We start from the raw sequence: 14,383 nt of genomic DNA, 5'->3' as shown, positions 1-14,383 counted from the left end.
TCGGTGACCACGATCCAACAACCACCTTCTTCTCTGCACGCGACACAGAGATTTGACCAAAAAGCTCAGAACAGGTCAGACATGTTTTTAACGCACTTTGAGTTCAGTGCTTCACGGCGGCGACAGGCGGTTTAAAGCGTAGGTGGCCAATATTTGGTGTATTTTTTTAAGAATGTGTCCGAAGAATATGCGATTGCCATTGGGACGGACAGAAAGAGCCTGCTCATATTTATGTTCACGTCTGAATATGTAAATACAGTGTGTGTGTGTCTGGGAGACACGGTAAATGTAGGATATTAAAAAATACAAGTTAAGCTGCCCAGTGTTGAGGTTGGTGCGACCAGCCCTGAAGAAAACAGACTTTGTACAGCGTGCAAGGAATAAAATATAATGTGACATCGTATAGCTTCATTCCTGCTTTGTATAAGACTTCTAGATCTTCTTTTCTATTGAATTTAAGATGCCTTAGATAGCTACACCCAGTATTTCATGATGTTTTCTGTCTAATTCCAGGTAACAACATTTGTAAAATTCCTTCTGTTGTTTTTAACTTATGTTACATGCTAATGTCATGTGCACTGATCAAAATCACAGGTTGCAAAATTTGTCAATTTAACCTCCGTTGTAATTAAACGTAACGAGATTTTTCCAAATTGAGACGTTTCTCTCGCTTGGTTTCTATGAGTCGAGAGCTTCTCCTTCTCCACACGTGGACACGACGTGATGCAGTTGCGTGTTCCTCAGGAGAAACCCAGAGAACCAGAAGTTTGTTTTATAACTTGTATGAAGGTGCTGAAACATGACGTCTGCACCCCCTCAATAAACAACTCAAACTGTTTCTGCGTCTCTTTCATTTTAGAATCCATTTTAGTTTGAAAAAACAATTGCGATCAAGTGTTGCAGAAGTATGATTTTTGTTTTGTTTCGTGTTTATTGACAACAGTTGAAATATATAAATGTGACATCACAGTTTGTCAGGGAGAGAATCGAAAGGTACAGATTTGTTTCCATCACATAACCTGTTTAGTCATTTTGTTAAGATATTCAATATCTGACCTTTAAATACAATAAAATGGTAAATATGATATAGATAGATATGATTCTGAGAATATACATTTTTCATGTTATAGTGTGTGTATTCTACACTTTATATTTTAATGTAGAGTTTGTTGTTGCACCTGTTTTGATAAATTATGACAATTACACTTGTTTTCTTTCATTGCAGAAACATAAACGCTGAAAAACAGTTTAAAAATGTCATGTAAATTTCAGTGTAGATTACAAAACTTATTTTTTCTAACTTTTTATGTGTTCAAAATTCCTGGAAGCTTTTCTTGTAACGGTGAGTCTCTTTATTTTGCTTTTTCTTATTCCCTTATTTAAAAGCTGAAGCTCAGAATTTAAAATTAACACTTTCTCTCGTTTTTTCCCTCAAAATAATTGATTCATTCATGAATGTTTAATAAAACATTTAAATGGAAAATAGTTTACGATAAGATAAGATAATGTTAATTATCTTATCTTATCTCATCGTATCTTATAAGAAATTAATAAATTAATGTTAATGTTGAATTGTGGAAATTATTTTTGTGATTCAATGAAACCTTTACATGGAACTCTTATTTTGAAAAGTGTCTACGTCATCAGAAGGGGACAGGACGACAGCTAGCCGGAAGCCGGTGATGTTTAAATGTTTAAAAGATGTTTAGCTCAGTTACATCGTTTCGTCGAGTTGAACCTGTCACGTGTGTGACTCGTCACTGTTGCGCGCTCGTGTTATTTGCGTGTTATTATCGCGCTGGTCAGTCGGTGCTAGCTCAGCTAGCTAGCTAGCCTGGTTTGTTTACATGCTGGCAGCTGGAGTCTCAGTCTGGTTCTGCTGGTTTCAGGTCAGAGGATTTAAAATGGAGGCTGTGGTTTGTTTCACAGTTTCTGGGGTTTTCACCTGTTGGAGCTTCATGAACTCAACTTCCTCCTTTGAGAGAAAGAACCACACAAACTGGTTCTTCCTGCAAAACCAGTTTAAATCAGTGAAGAGGAGAACATGGAACCATTGAAACCAACTTAGCTCGAATGAGCTCCCTTCAGATTTACAATCTATGAAAAGATATTTGTATTTTCTCGAGTGGTAAATGTTTAAATTTCAAACTATTTCATTTCAAACCTTTAAAATGGACAGAGAGGTCTGTCTCCTGTTGTATTGCTGATATGTGTTATATAAGTTTATCAGTATGTCAGTGTTTATTTCTAATAATCTTTATTTGGATCTCACGGAGGCCGAGAGCTCAACGCACTGCACGTTCAGAAAACATCTGCAAATACAGAAACGTGCTGCAAGTTGTGACAACGACACTGGAAACAATAAAGTGACGATCCTGCTGCAGTTCAATGTTTTGTGAAGTTCCATCGCCACTGACGAGGAGCAGACTTCCATAACTTCTCAAAGCTTAACATCCTTTTCCTGGATCCACACCAAACTTTAATGGGCACATATTTGGATCATGTTCCACTCGCCAACAAAATTTCCTGGAAATCGTTTGAGTAGTTTTTGCGTAATCCTGCTAAATAACCAACTAATAAAAAACACATTAATGTTCTGTGAAAACTGACAAAACTAAAATGAGCAACGTTATGATTAGAAACTGATCTCTCAGGACAGATGTTCACACAAAGTGTAGAACACCTCCTCTCGTCCAGTCAGGTATTCATGTTGTCCTGTTGCTCTTCGGATGTTGTCCAGAATGACGGAGGTGAAGTAGCAGCAGGAGGGATGACTGACTTCAGACCAGCCGAGCTGCTCTCGGGCCTCTGTCACACGGACGAGGAGGATCCTTTCCCTCTGTGGCAGGATGGACACGTCAGCTCCTGCTTCAACCAGCTGGTGCTCGGAGCCCTGCCTCATGCTGGGATGGCGATTTTCAGCGCCTGCTACCTCAGCATGGTCAGGTTGGTGATATCTTAATGTTACCGTAATGTGAATTAAACATTATCTGTGTCGTGTTTCATCTGCGACGGTGATGGAGCCGACGACTCCCATGATCCCAAGCGGCTTCATGACATCATCAAACTCGGCCTTTGACACTGTAAACACTAAAGAAAGAACATTTAGATTCATACGGAACAGAAACATGCATGAGATGAATTTATAAAGACAAATGAATGAAGTCTCTTTTCATATTTCCTTTTTAATCTGAGGAGATCAAACCTTTAGATCCACAGAGAAAATCTTAAATAAATTCAAATAAATATTGAAGCTCATCAGTTTTCTTTAAATTAATTTATAGGAATTTAAAATGAAAACGCTCACAAATCAATGACCGAAAATGATGAAATTGAGCAGGGCTCAAATAAAGAGTTTAACAGTTTAATAAAATATAGTAAAATAAAACCGTCCATTGTCTTGTGCTCATCTGGGCTCGGGTCGCAGAGGAACATGTAGGTTCTGCTCTGAGCTCCTGACCCCGTCTCTGAAGCTGAGCCCAGACACTAGACTAAACTAAACCTGATGAAGTAGGTGAGGATTCAAGATGAAGTCTCATTCCTGCTCCTCAGATGCAGCCTCCTGCAGACGTCTCCTCCCTGTGGCTGGACGCTCCGGCTGGTGTCAGCTCTGTTGGCCGCGCTGCTCTTCACTGCAGACGTCATCCTGGTGAGCGTCCTGCAGCAGGGGGACATGTACCTGGACCTTCTGACTGACAGCTGTGCCATCCTGGCCTGGCTGGTCCACCTCGGTGCCATAGCAGCGCTCCAGAAAACTGCTTTCAGGAGAACCAGAGGACCCCTGCTGCTGCTTCTGCTCGTTCTCCTGTCGATCCCCAACCTTGCCATCACCCTGATTATTTACTGTGAAAGTGACGGATATTTAAACCTCACAGAACCTCTTAAACTGGCACGATTTGTCCTCGCCGCAGCCCGGACTCTCCCTCTCCTGATGTACCTCCTGGCGTTTGCGTTTCCCTGCATCAGTGAAGCCGGGTACACCTTGTATATTAACGCTGTGGACGGATCCCCGCTCATCCCAGAGAGCACCCAGACAGACACAGGGGAGATGGTGGCGGAGGACGGGAGTGGCTGCATCTCTCGACTCTTCTACCTGTGGTTGACTCCGCTCCTCAGACGAGGGCAGCGAGGAGAGCTGGACAGACCTGCCGATGTTTATCATCTTCCTCGGAAACTTCGGACTAGTGTGGTTTGTCGATACTTCCATCAGTGCTGGGAAGCCTGCAGACGAGGGGCCGGAGGCGGTAGCGATCAGGATCAGTGGCCCAGGCCGGTGAGCAGGAACCTCCTGAACGGCACCTGGAGCTCACACTACCTGGAGGAGCCCCTGGAGCTGGAGGGGGACGTAGGCCTGCTGAGGGTCCTGCACAAGGCGTTTGGGTGGAGGTATTACATGCTGGGTGTTCTGAAGGTGGTGGTCAACCTGCTGGGCTTCACAGGTCCCCTGCTCCTCAGCAGTCTGGTGAACTTTATGGAGGAGGACAATGCTCCGGTTAGCAGAGGAGCCTTGTGCGCACTCGGGCTTTTTGCCACCACGCTGCTGTCGTCCATCCTCCGAAACGTCTTCACCTTTGAGGTATCCAAGGTGGCGCTGTCGGCTCGCGCCGCTCTGGTGTCGGCCATCTACGGCAAAGCCCTGCGGGTCAGTGGCAGCAGCTTGGCCAGGTTCAGTATGGGAGAGGTGGTGAACTTGATGAGCACGGACACCGACCGGGTGGTCAACTTCTTCAACAGTTTCCACCAGCTGTGGAGTCTGCCCTTCAGCTTCAGCATCGCCCTCTACCTGCTGTATCTGCAGGTGGGCGTGGCTTTCCTCGGCGGGCTCGGCGTGGCGCTGCTGCTGTTGCCGCTCAACAAGTTCATCGCTTCACGAATCATCAGCAACAACAAACACATGCTCAGGTTCAAGGACAGCCGCGTAAAAGTGAGACCTCTTGTTTTTTGATAATAATAAAAACACTTCACGGTCACCACAGGATTAAATCATATTGTTGTCTTTTTCTGAGACTCTGAGACTTTTCTCTCTTTTCCAGCTCATGACAGAAATCCTCTTCGGCATCCGTGTCATCAAGTTCTACACCTGGGAGCCTCACTTTATTCAGAAGGTGGCCGACTGTCGTAAACGAGAGCTGTCCCACCTCAAAGTTATCAAATACCTGGACGCCATGTGCGTGTACACGTGGGCCGCGCTGCCGGTGGTCATCTCCATCCTCACCTTTGTGACGTACGTGATGCTGGGACATCAGCTGACTGCAGCCAAGGTAGAGAGAGTGTTGAACAAGGAACCGTGTGGGAACTTTGTGTCCTGTGATGAAATCAGGGAGTGAATACAGACTCTTGTGTTAATAACAACAATAGTGAAATGATGAAGGTTTCTGTGTTGTTGAGAATCTCCTGCTGTGAACAGAAAACTCTGGAGACTGAATTCTCTGGAGTTCACGTCTGAAAAAGACTTGATAGTTGAAGGTTAATTTGTCAGAATCAGGTCCAGCAAGCTGAAGAGTAACGTTGAACTGTAGATCAGTTAAAAAGACATCAATCTTTTATGCTACCACAGAAAACTAGTTTAATAAAAACTCTCATGCAACCCATGTAAAGAGTGAATCTTTGTAAAGTTGACACTCAGACGTTTGAGTCCGTCTCCGCTCCGGTAGGTGTTCACCACGCTGGCCCTGGTGGGAATGTTGATCATCCCACTCAACTCCTTCCCCTGGGTCCTCAGCAGCATCCTGGAGGCCAAAGTGTCTCTGGAACGAATCCAGCGCTTCTTCAAACTGACCGACCAGGATCTGCAGGCGTACTATGCTCTGGGTAACTTTGTGTTTGTGTTCAACCAACGACTGAAAACTCAGTGAAAGATTAATCACTGAAAAATGTTGGTATTTTGTGTTGTCAACATAACACATCTGTCCACAGTGTCTCCGGAAGACGACCAGACGTCGGTCCTGTTGAGCCAGGGGACGTTTTCCTGGCAGGGGCCTGGTGGTCCGGACCAGAGCCGAGAGGGAAGTGAACCTGGAGCCGCTAAAGGGAGTTTGATGCTGCACAGCCTCAATCTACACGTCACTAAGGTTCAAGACAGCAGCTAAACCACTAACACAACTTTTAATGGGGGAAACTACAGCTTTAATTTCTGTCTGTCTGTCTCAGGGCTCTCTGGTGGTCGTGGTTGGCAAAGTCGGCTGTGGAAAGAGTTCCTTACTGGCTGCGCTCACCGGGGAACTCAACAGGTACAACTCCTCAAGACTCAAAATATTCACATTCTACTCAGTATAAATGTTGGTCAATTATAAAGACAGTAAGTAAAAATGGACGGAGACTAAAGTGAAGCCAATACAGACGTGCTTGAAACCTGTGTTCTCTGTAAGGTCCAGCAGGGGGCGACTCCTCTGGTAGTTTCTATAGAAGTCTTCTTCAAACAGCTGATGTTCATTTAGTGAATTATGATCATTTAGAGTCAAACAGACCATAAAGCACCGGGTGTGTTGGGGGTGGATACCACAGAGTGATTGACAGGTAGCACCGTCCAATGGCTGCAGGTGGCAGGTGTAGGTGGGCGTGTCGTTTACCTTCAGGCACAAAGAGCGAAGGCTTCTTAGTTGATTGTGAGTTCTGCGCTCACCGTTCCTCCTCTCGCCGCAGGATGAGCGGCGTGGTTTACGTTGCGGACAGAGACGCAGGCTTCGGTCTGGCCTCTCAGGAGCCGTGGCTCCAGCATGCATCGGTACGAGACAACATCCTGTTCGGCAAAGACTACGATCCCGCCGTCTACCAGGCCGTGATCGAGGCCTGTGCTCTCGCAGATGACCTCAACGTACGATAAATTACCTTTTATATCTTATGTTTTCTGTTCTGCATATTTATTGTATACAGTATCTCTACACATCACCATGGTTACCGTCTTTTAAAGTATTTTATTTTGTCTTTGAGTGATAATTGGTTGGCCCAACACTTTGGTCCATAGGGAACAGTTTTTAACAAATTATTTTCTGTAAAATCTGAATATTCATGGTCCCCAGAGGATGAATTCATTTCATTTCGGATACTGAATAATTTTTTTCTTGTGCTACTTATTTGAGGGATAAATGAATCATCATCCGGTTTATGTGACATATTTAACATTGTCTTCAATCCATTCGTTCTGAATTGCTCCTGCAGGTTTTGCCAGACGGTGACAGGACAGAAGTGGGGGAGAACGGCGTGACGCTGAGCGGCGGACAGAAGGCTCGGCTGGCGCTCGCCAGAGCTGTGTACATGGTCAGTCCTCCACGCCACCCGGCCATCTGCTTCAGGCAGAGACACAGCAAGTCCCCTCCAGAGGACGTGTTCGTCTGCGAGGACCAAAACAAAAAAGCTTCAAATCTTAATCAAAACATATTTTGTAAATGTGTAGATAATGATTTCTTTATTTTGGTCACAGTCCAGATGCTGATTCCATTTTTTTTATCAGATAATGAAAACATTAAAGTAGTTAACAGATCCTTCTCTTGCTGGGGGATGTCACAGGTTTGATTTCTCACAGCATTCACCACTACTGTCGATGTGTGGGATACAAAATGAATCTGAACAAATCACTAGTCCGATTACAGAAAGTCCAATATCTGTTTTCACTTCAGGACAAAGACATCTACCTCCTGGATGATCCGCTGGCGGCCGTCGACGCGGACGTGGCCGAGCACCTCATGCAGAAATGCATCGTGGAGCTTCTCAGGGGAAAGACCAGAATCCTTTGCACACACCGTATAGAGTTTGTGGACAAAGCTGACACGGTGGTCCTCATGGAGAACGGAACAATAATCAAAACAGGTAGAAACTGAGAACTGGCTCAGACGGGTGTTAATGTCACACTCCGCTCACAAGCTTTTCTAAATGTTGGTTTTAATCATATAAACTTCAGGAGGTTACGGTTTATCGCTGATGCCACAGACAGACAGAAACATGACATTATTCAGTATTTGGTTAATTCACTGCAGAGTAAAGAATTCTTTACTTTTTTAATATTGCCTCCCTGAATTGTCCCATCGCTGTTAAACAGGTTCTCCAGCAGAAATCCTCCCTTTGGTCGAGGCTGTGCCGAAAAACCGGAAGAACGACCAGAATGCGAGAGAGAAAGGTGAAGTTTTATCTGCATCTGTTCCTCCGATCGGTTGCTGCTGTTTTAAAGTCTGACACACTTTGCTCTCTCTTGGTTGTAACAGGTGCGGCGAAGCAGGATGAGGAGGAGTCGGGTTCGCCGCCCGATCTGCTGGTGGATGATGATCCCGACCAGTTGGGGGCGGAGCAGAAGCAGGCGGGCGGGCTGGCGTGGACAGTTTACCAGACCTACTGGGCCGCTGTGGGCGGAGTCCTGGCCTCCTCCGTCCTGATGTCTCTGCTCCTCATGCAAGGTCGTGTTTTCAGCTCGATTCTCTGAGGACGATTCTCCTGCATCTGCACTCAAATTGAACAGGTTCCCTCCCCAGAACCAGACTGGGCTTGTTTTTTAACAACCACTGTTGTGCTTTGTTTGTGGTTCAGCCTCTAAGAACGTCTCTGATTGGTGGCTCTCTCACTGGATCTCCGAGCTGAGAAACAACGGTTCCACGAGGTCCAATGGTTCAACTCCAGGTTCATTCATCTCATCTCACCTGCTGCTCTTCTCACCTGGACAACTAATGTATGTTGGACCATCAATTACACGTTTTATCTATTACATTTAATGTTTCTTTCATACTTTTATTACTTTTGACAGTTTCATTTGCTATTTCACTCACTGGAGTTTTATTGTCTTTTCCTTTTCAAAGCAGTTTGTAATTCAGCTATGGAAATATTACAGACATTGTTATTGTTAGTGTATATTACGTTTATATGATTATTATGTCTTAAATGTATTCTCAGAACAACGTGTGGTTTCCAGAGAGAGTTCAGAGGAGGCAGATAACATCTGATTTATTCATATTCACTGAATAACAGTTTATAATCAGCTTCATTAACAGAACCTTCTCCTCTTATCAATTAGTCTTTACTCTGAAATTCATTTTAAAACATCCACATCCATCCCTGCAGGTCTCCGCTGGCGTCCGTGGAAACGTTGTCGTCCAGCAACATGAGCTCTGACGTCAGGTTTTACCTGAGCGTGTACGCCTCCATCGCCGCGGCCAACACCGTCTTCACTGCCCTCCGATCCGTCCTCTTCGCCTACGGAGGCATCTGCGCCGCCACAGCCGTCCACAACAGACTCCTGGATCGGGTCCTGAAGGTGCGTCATCGTCAGCGTCGAGTCCCACAGCGACCGTCCGCTCCCAGGGGGCGCCAGTACGAGCCGAGCAGAGCAGATTGAGTGTTTGTCAGGTTTGGCAGCACCAGCTGAAGTTTAGGGAACCAGGCTGGTGACTGAGAGGGAGCCTGGATCAAACTCTGAATCATCATCGTCTGCTCAGCTGAGGACCTGTGGAGGATGTTATCTCCTTACCTCATTATTGTGTGGTTCAGTCTCACTGCTCCCATCAACCAGCAGGCGGCTATGTTCAGCGTCTTGGGCCTGTTGAACGTGTAGATAGACTTTTGATGGATGAACAACATTGTAAGACTCTAATATGTCAGTTTGTTGTCAGTAATTACACCTTTAAATCATAGACTGTGAATAAAGATGGAGGACAAATCTCCACTTCCTCCCACTGTCCAGGAAAGAAGCCAAAACATCTCAGATAGGAACGCTGCCATCTTGTGCCCATGACGTCATTCACAGTCAGTCTGTGTGTCGAGGTCCTGACGAAACCACAGCTCAACCAACTTCCTGGGCTCTGAGGCTCGTTTGTTTTTGGTCCGAAATGTGAAACCGTAAAACAAATTGTTTCCGTGTTGGTGGTGAAGAGATGTAAGAGCAAGAGGCTGAACCACAGCAGGGAAGCTAACGTTCTCCATAGAGCTACAGGGGCACTGGTCGGCTGATGGTTCATCAAGTGGCAACTTTACATACAAGTAATCATGTGATTCAGTGTTCCTGTTTGTGACCCCCCCCTCCAGGCCACAGTGACTTTCTTCGACACCACCCCTCTGGGACGCGTCCTGAACCGGTTCTCCTCGGACCTGTACAGTGTGGACGACAGCCTGCCCTTCATCCTGAACATCCTCCTCGCCAACCTGTTCGGCCTGCTGGGCATGCTGGTGGTGATAAGCTACGGCCTGCCCTGGGTCCTCGTGCCCATGCTGCCCCTGGCTCTGCTCTACCACCGCACGCAGCACTTCTACCGACACACCTCCCGGGAGCTGAGGCGCCTGTACAGCCTCACCCTGTCGCCCGTCTACTCGCACTTCTCTGAGACGCTGACTGGGCTGGGAACCATCCGGGCCAGCGGCAGCTCTTCCAGGTGAAACACAACAAAACCTTTTTTTAGATCCCGACCGATACTTGTTTATTGAGGCAGATACTGATATTATTTTGTATTTGTTATTCTAGAGTTTTCTAGAGCAGCTAACAAACATCTTTACGACTGAAAACTAGCCAGTAATGTGATAACTGCCAGATTCATTGTGTCCTGAATAAGTTATTTGAATCAGAGTGACACTAAACCACAGGAGCTTCTTTGTTCCTCCAGGTTCGAGGAGGAAAGTGCTAAACGTCTGGAGCAGAACCAACGCTGCCTCTTCCTCAGCAACGCCGCCATGCAGTGGCTGGACATCCGCCTGCAGCTGATCGGAGTAGCTGTGGTGACGGGCCTCGGGGTGATCGCCGTCGTCCAGCACCAGTTTCACTCTGTTGATCCAGGTGAGATAACGGCTCAGTTTGGAGGCCGTGCACCTGAATGTGAGTCGTCTTATTCCGTAACGCTGGTTGTGTCGTCCCCGTCAGGTCTGGTGGGTCTGTCCCTGTCCTACGCTCTGTCCATCACATCCCTGCTGTCCGGCCTGATTTTCAGCTTCACGCAGACTGAGATGCAGCTGGTGAGCGTGGAGCGAACGGAGGAGTACTCCACCGGCCTGCCCACCGAGCCACAGCACCAGGACGCACAGGTCAGACCAGAATACTGATATTACAACAACATCAGAGGGGGTAGCAACCAAGATCGTGAGCTGTAAAAGTACAAATGTTCCTGTCTGCTCAGCTCTCCGCTGCGTGGCCCGAGCAGGGCGGGCTGGAGTATCGCGGTGCGGTCCTGTCGTACAGGGACGGGCTCCCCAACGCCCTGGACGGGGTGAGCCTGGTGGTGCGGCCCGGGGAGAAGGTGGGCATCGTGGGACGCACAGGCTCCGGCAAGTCCACGCTGTTCCTGGCCCTCTTCCGTATGGTGGAGCTCGACCGGGGTCAGATTCTCCTGGACGGGCTGGATATCAGCACGCTGGGCCTGGGTCAGCTCAGGTAGGACTGGGAATCAAATCACAATTCACCTTGAGGACGTTTTCACTCCGTAACCGAGCTTCATGTGTTTGTTCCATTTGATGTTAGTTTTTGGTTTCACATTATAGTTCAGGGAGGATTTTGTCTGACATACGTACGTCCTGCGTCTACCTGTACTTGACATTTAATGCCGTCTCAACTTCCTGTGATTAGTCGCCTTAAATCAGAATCAATCAGAATTTCCTCTGGTTGCAGAACCTGAAATGACTCGAGTCTCCAGATTCGAATCGGGCATAATGATTGTTTCACATGTACTTTAATTAAGAAACCGGAGTCACATCCATTTCAAAAAAAAAAATCATTCTGAATACACAACACAGCAGTGTCTGTAAACCTGATCCTTTAGTTTTGAACAAGGCACAGTTCTGACTTGCGTGTGTGCTGCTGGCGCCCCCTGCAGGTCCAGGTTGGCCATTATTCCTCAGGACCCCTTCCTGTTCAGCGGGACCGTCAGGGAGAATCTGGACCCGTGTGGGCGACACTCAGACCAGCAGCTGCTGGACGTCCTGGACCAGTGTCACCTCAGCTCTGTGGTGGAGCGGATGGGTGAGACAGTGGGGGGGTGGGGGGGTGATGAGCTGACACGGTGAAGTAGAGACGAGCAGGAGAACTGTGATGATTCAGAACACAGGACGAGGTGTGTCTGTTTAGAATGAAAAGCACCTGACTCACTGTGTCCTAATTTAAAAACCTCCACCCTTCACCGTTCAGCTGCTCGTATTTACACAAGATTAACTTATAGACTGAATTTATAATCGTTGTCTTCTTCTCGTCCTCGTTACTCGTGTTTCATTTATTCGTCTCTTCGGTGGGAAAGTAAAGAGGTGGATGGAGAACAGGAGGTTCACAGAAAGAAAGATGCTGTGGGACTTAGACTCTGTCCAGATCGTAAACTGTTGATTAAAAACAGACTCAGGGTCCGGAAAGTGAAGCCAGTGGGCGACTCCCCTGGTTGTTTGTATTGAAGTGTGTGTGTGTGTGTGTGTGTGTGTGTGTGTGTGTGTGTGTGTGTGTGTGTGTGTGTGTGTGTGTGTGTGTGTGTGTGTGTGTGTGTGTGTGTGTGTGTGTGTGTGTGTGTGTGTGTGTGTGTGTGTGTGTGTGTGTGTCTCTCAGGCGGTCTGGATGCTGAGGTTGGAGAAAGAGGAAGAAGCTTCTCCGTGGGACAGAGGCAGCTCCTGTGTCTGTGCAGAGCTCTGCTGACTCAGGCCAAGGTGAGAACTCTGACTCACTCTGAACACTGGAAGTATTTATAGTTCTTTATTTATAATAAAGGTGTAAAGTATCAAGCCTCAAGTACATTTCTTTGTCTTAAGGGTCATGATGACATCTTAGGAATCATCTCTATTTTTTAATAATATGCCGATATGATGGTATTTTGATATTTTACTCCCTAATAGGGGTTAGGGTTATCGCCCAGTTGAGCTCGACTGGGACTTGACACTAACTGAGGCAGTGACTGATGATTTCTGGAAACTCTTTCATGCAGAAAGGAATCGACAGAGCAGCTGTGAACTTGTAAAACTATCTTTGAACCTGTTGTTTACCAGGTTGCTGGAGGGAATAATCACAAATACACTTCAAATACAAAACAGAGTGTCAATGAATTTCCGACTGCAGCACACGAGGCACCAAACCTCCGCTGGGCATCGAAGCAAACTTCTTTTCGAGCGCAGTTCATTCGAGCAAAGCAGCTTTAAACCTTTTAATTCCTTCACGGCTGTAAACGTTGTATTTACTGAATCCACCGAGATCACAGCACGTAACTTAGACTCTGTTCTGAAGCTCCTGTGCATCGATGAAGCCACAGCCAGCGTGGATCAGAGGACGGACAAACTGCTGCAGCAAACCATCCGGGACAAGTTCCAGGACAAGACCGTCCTCACCATCGCCCACAGGTGAAAAGCTTCCTGATTAACATGTCCATAAAAAGTCAGTTAATGATCCCGTCTATTTGAATATATATAGTTACATGATCTCTTTATATTAAAGTCAAACCCAGATGGATTCTCAATATTCAAAATGTCGTATTTGTTAAGAGGGAGTCAACACAAGTCCCGTCGTCCCATCGTGTGATCATATCTCCAGAACGCCTCCAGGGAAACTCTTCACATTCAGTGCAGACGTTCACTCAGACTCTTGGATTATAGATAAACTTGTTCGATTTTTGTCGTCAAATGTCAAAGCGGCCTCACACAACATGTGACCTCTTCAGCTCCTTCCGATTTTGACAAGTTGTCATTTGGACTCAAAGATGAACAGGTTAGATTTCGGATGTCAAAGGTCAAAGGTCCCGGTGACCTCATATGAGTCTGGAGAATAAATGTGTGTGACTGAAACTTCTCAGGTCGGTGGAGACAAACACCCACAGAGCAGGAAGCTGACGTTTTCATCAGAAACGTCATTTTAAACTCTTTCTTCCTGTTGTCCGTGTGTGCTCGTGTCCTCAGGATCAACACGATCCTGGACTGTGACCGGGTGCTGGTGATGCATGCTGGGAAGGTGGTAGAGTTCGACACGCCGGCCGCTCTCTGCCAAAGGGACGACTCCATCTTTCAGCGGCTGGTCGCTGGGAGATGAGGCCGAGACGACTCAAAGACCCGGAAGGAGGAAATCTCTCTGAAGTCGTCTAATTTCTATCACAGACTTTAAACACTTTTATTTTGTCATCCTGGAACGGACGGTATTTCTTTTCTACGGACATTTATTTCTCTTTTAAATGGATTATTTAATTTAATGTTAAATCTGTATCTTGTTGTTCAGTAAAAATCTACTTTTATTCTCTCTCTAGTTGCAAAGTTGCGCTCACACACCTCGAGGCCGACCTGGACTTTTAGGGGCCGTGACGGATATTAGGGATTGTACAAATTCTGATATTATACATTGACCGATGTATATCGATAAATCGGTCGGGCTCTTTATCTCCAATACAATCATTTATTTAAAATTATAAAAACTGACGCGTCTGAAACTTTGATCTTCACAAGTTGAAGTTTTCTCTTCTTTTTA

The 14,383-nt window shown here is 46.2% G+C and overlaps 1 protein-coding gene across 3 annotated transcripts; it reads left to right on the top strand.

The window, feature by feature from the left end:
* Positions 1–1,638: 1,638 nt before the first annotated feature.
* Positions 1,639–14,351, top strand: abcc10 (ATP-binding cassette, sub-family C (CFTR/MRP), member 10). 3 transcript variants are annotated; one of them, XM_034600102.1, is made up of 22 exons: positions 1,639–1,679; positions 2,730–2,946; positions 3,553–4,924; positions 5,034–5,261; positions 5,655–5,811; positions 5,917–6,071; positions 6,151–6,230; positions 6,643–6,814; positions 7,159–7,257; positions 7,617–7,806; positions 8,036–8,113; positions 8,199–8,387; positions 8,518–8,656; positions 9,046–9,238; positions 10,006–10,349; positions 10,578–10,747; positions 10,832–10,992; positions 11,085–11,338; positions 11,778–11,923; positions 12,491–12,588; positions 13,160–13,272; positions 13,825–14,351. In XM_034600102.1, the coding sequence occupies exons 2-22, from the start codon at positions 2,771–2,773 to the stop codon at positions 13,952–13,954; spliced, it is 4,644 nt and encodes a 1,547-aa protein (XP_034455993.1). In that variant the 5' UTR covers positions 1,639–1,679; positions 2,730–2,770; the 3' UTR covers positions 13,955–14,351. The 3 variants fall into 3 exon arrangements, with proteins under 3 accessions (XP_034455993.1, XP_034456078.1, XP_034456164.1); XM_034600187.1 differs by having other exon boundaries at positions 1,640–1,692; positions 2,739–2,946; XM_034600273.1 differs by lacking the exon at positions 1,639–1,679 and adding an exon at positions 1,699–1,889.
* The last annotated feature ends 32 nt before the right edge of the window (positions 14,352–14,383 follow it).

Source organism: Hippoglossus hippoglossus, chromosome 1 (genome assembly GCF_009819705.1).
Source record: "Hippoglossus hippoglossus isolate fHipHip1 chromosome 1, fHipHip1.pri, whole genome shotgun sequence".
NCBI lineage: Eukaryota > Metazoa > Chordata > Actinopteri > Pleuronectiformes > Pleuronectidae > Hippoglossus > Hippoglossus hippoglossus.
Note: the sequence above shows the minus strand (reverse complement) of the source record. Positions and strands in the feature narration are given on the sequence as shown.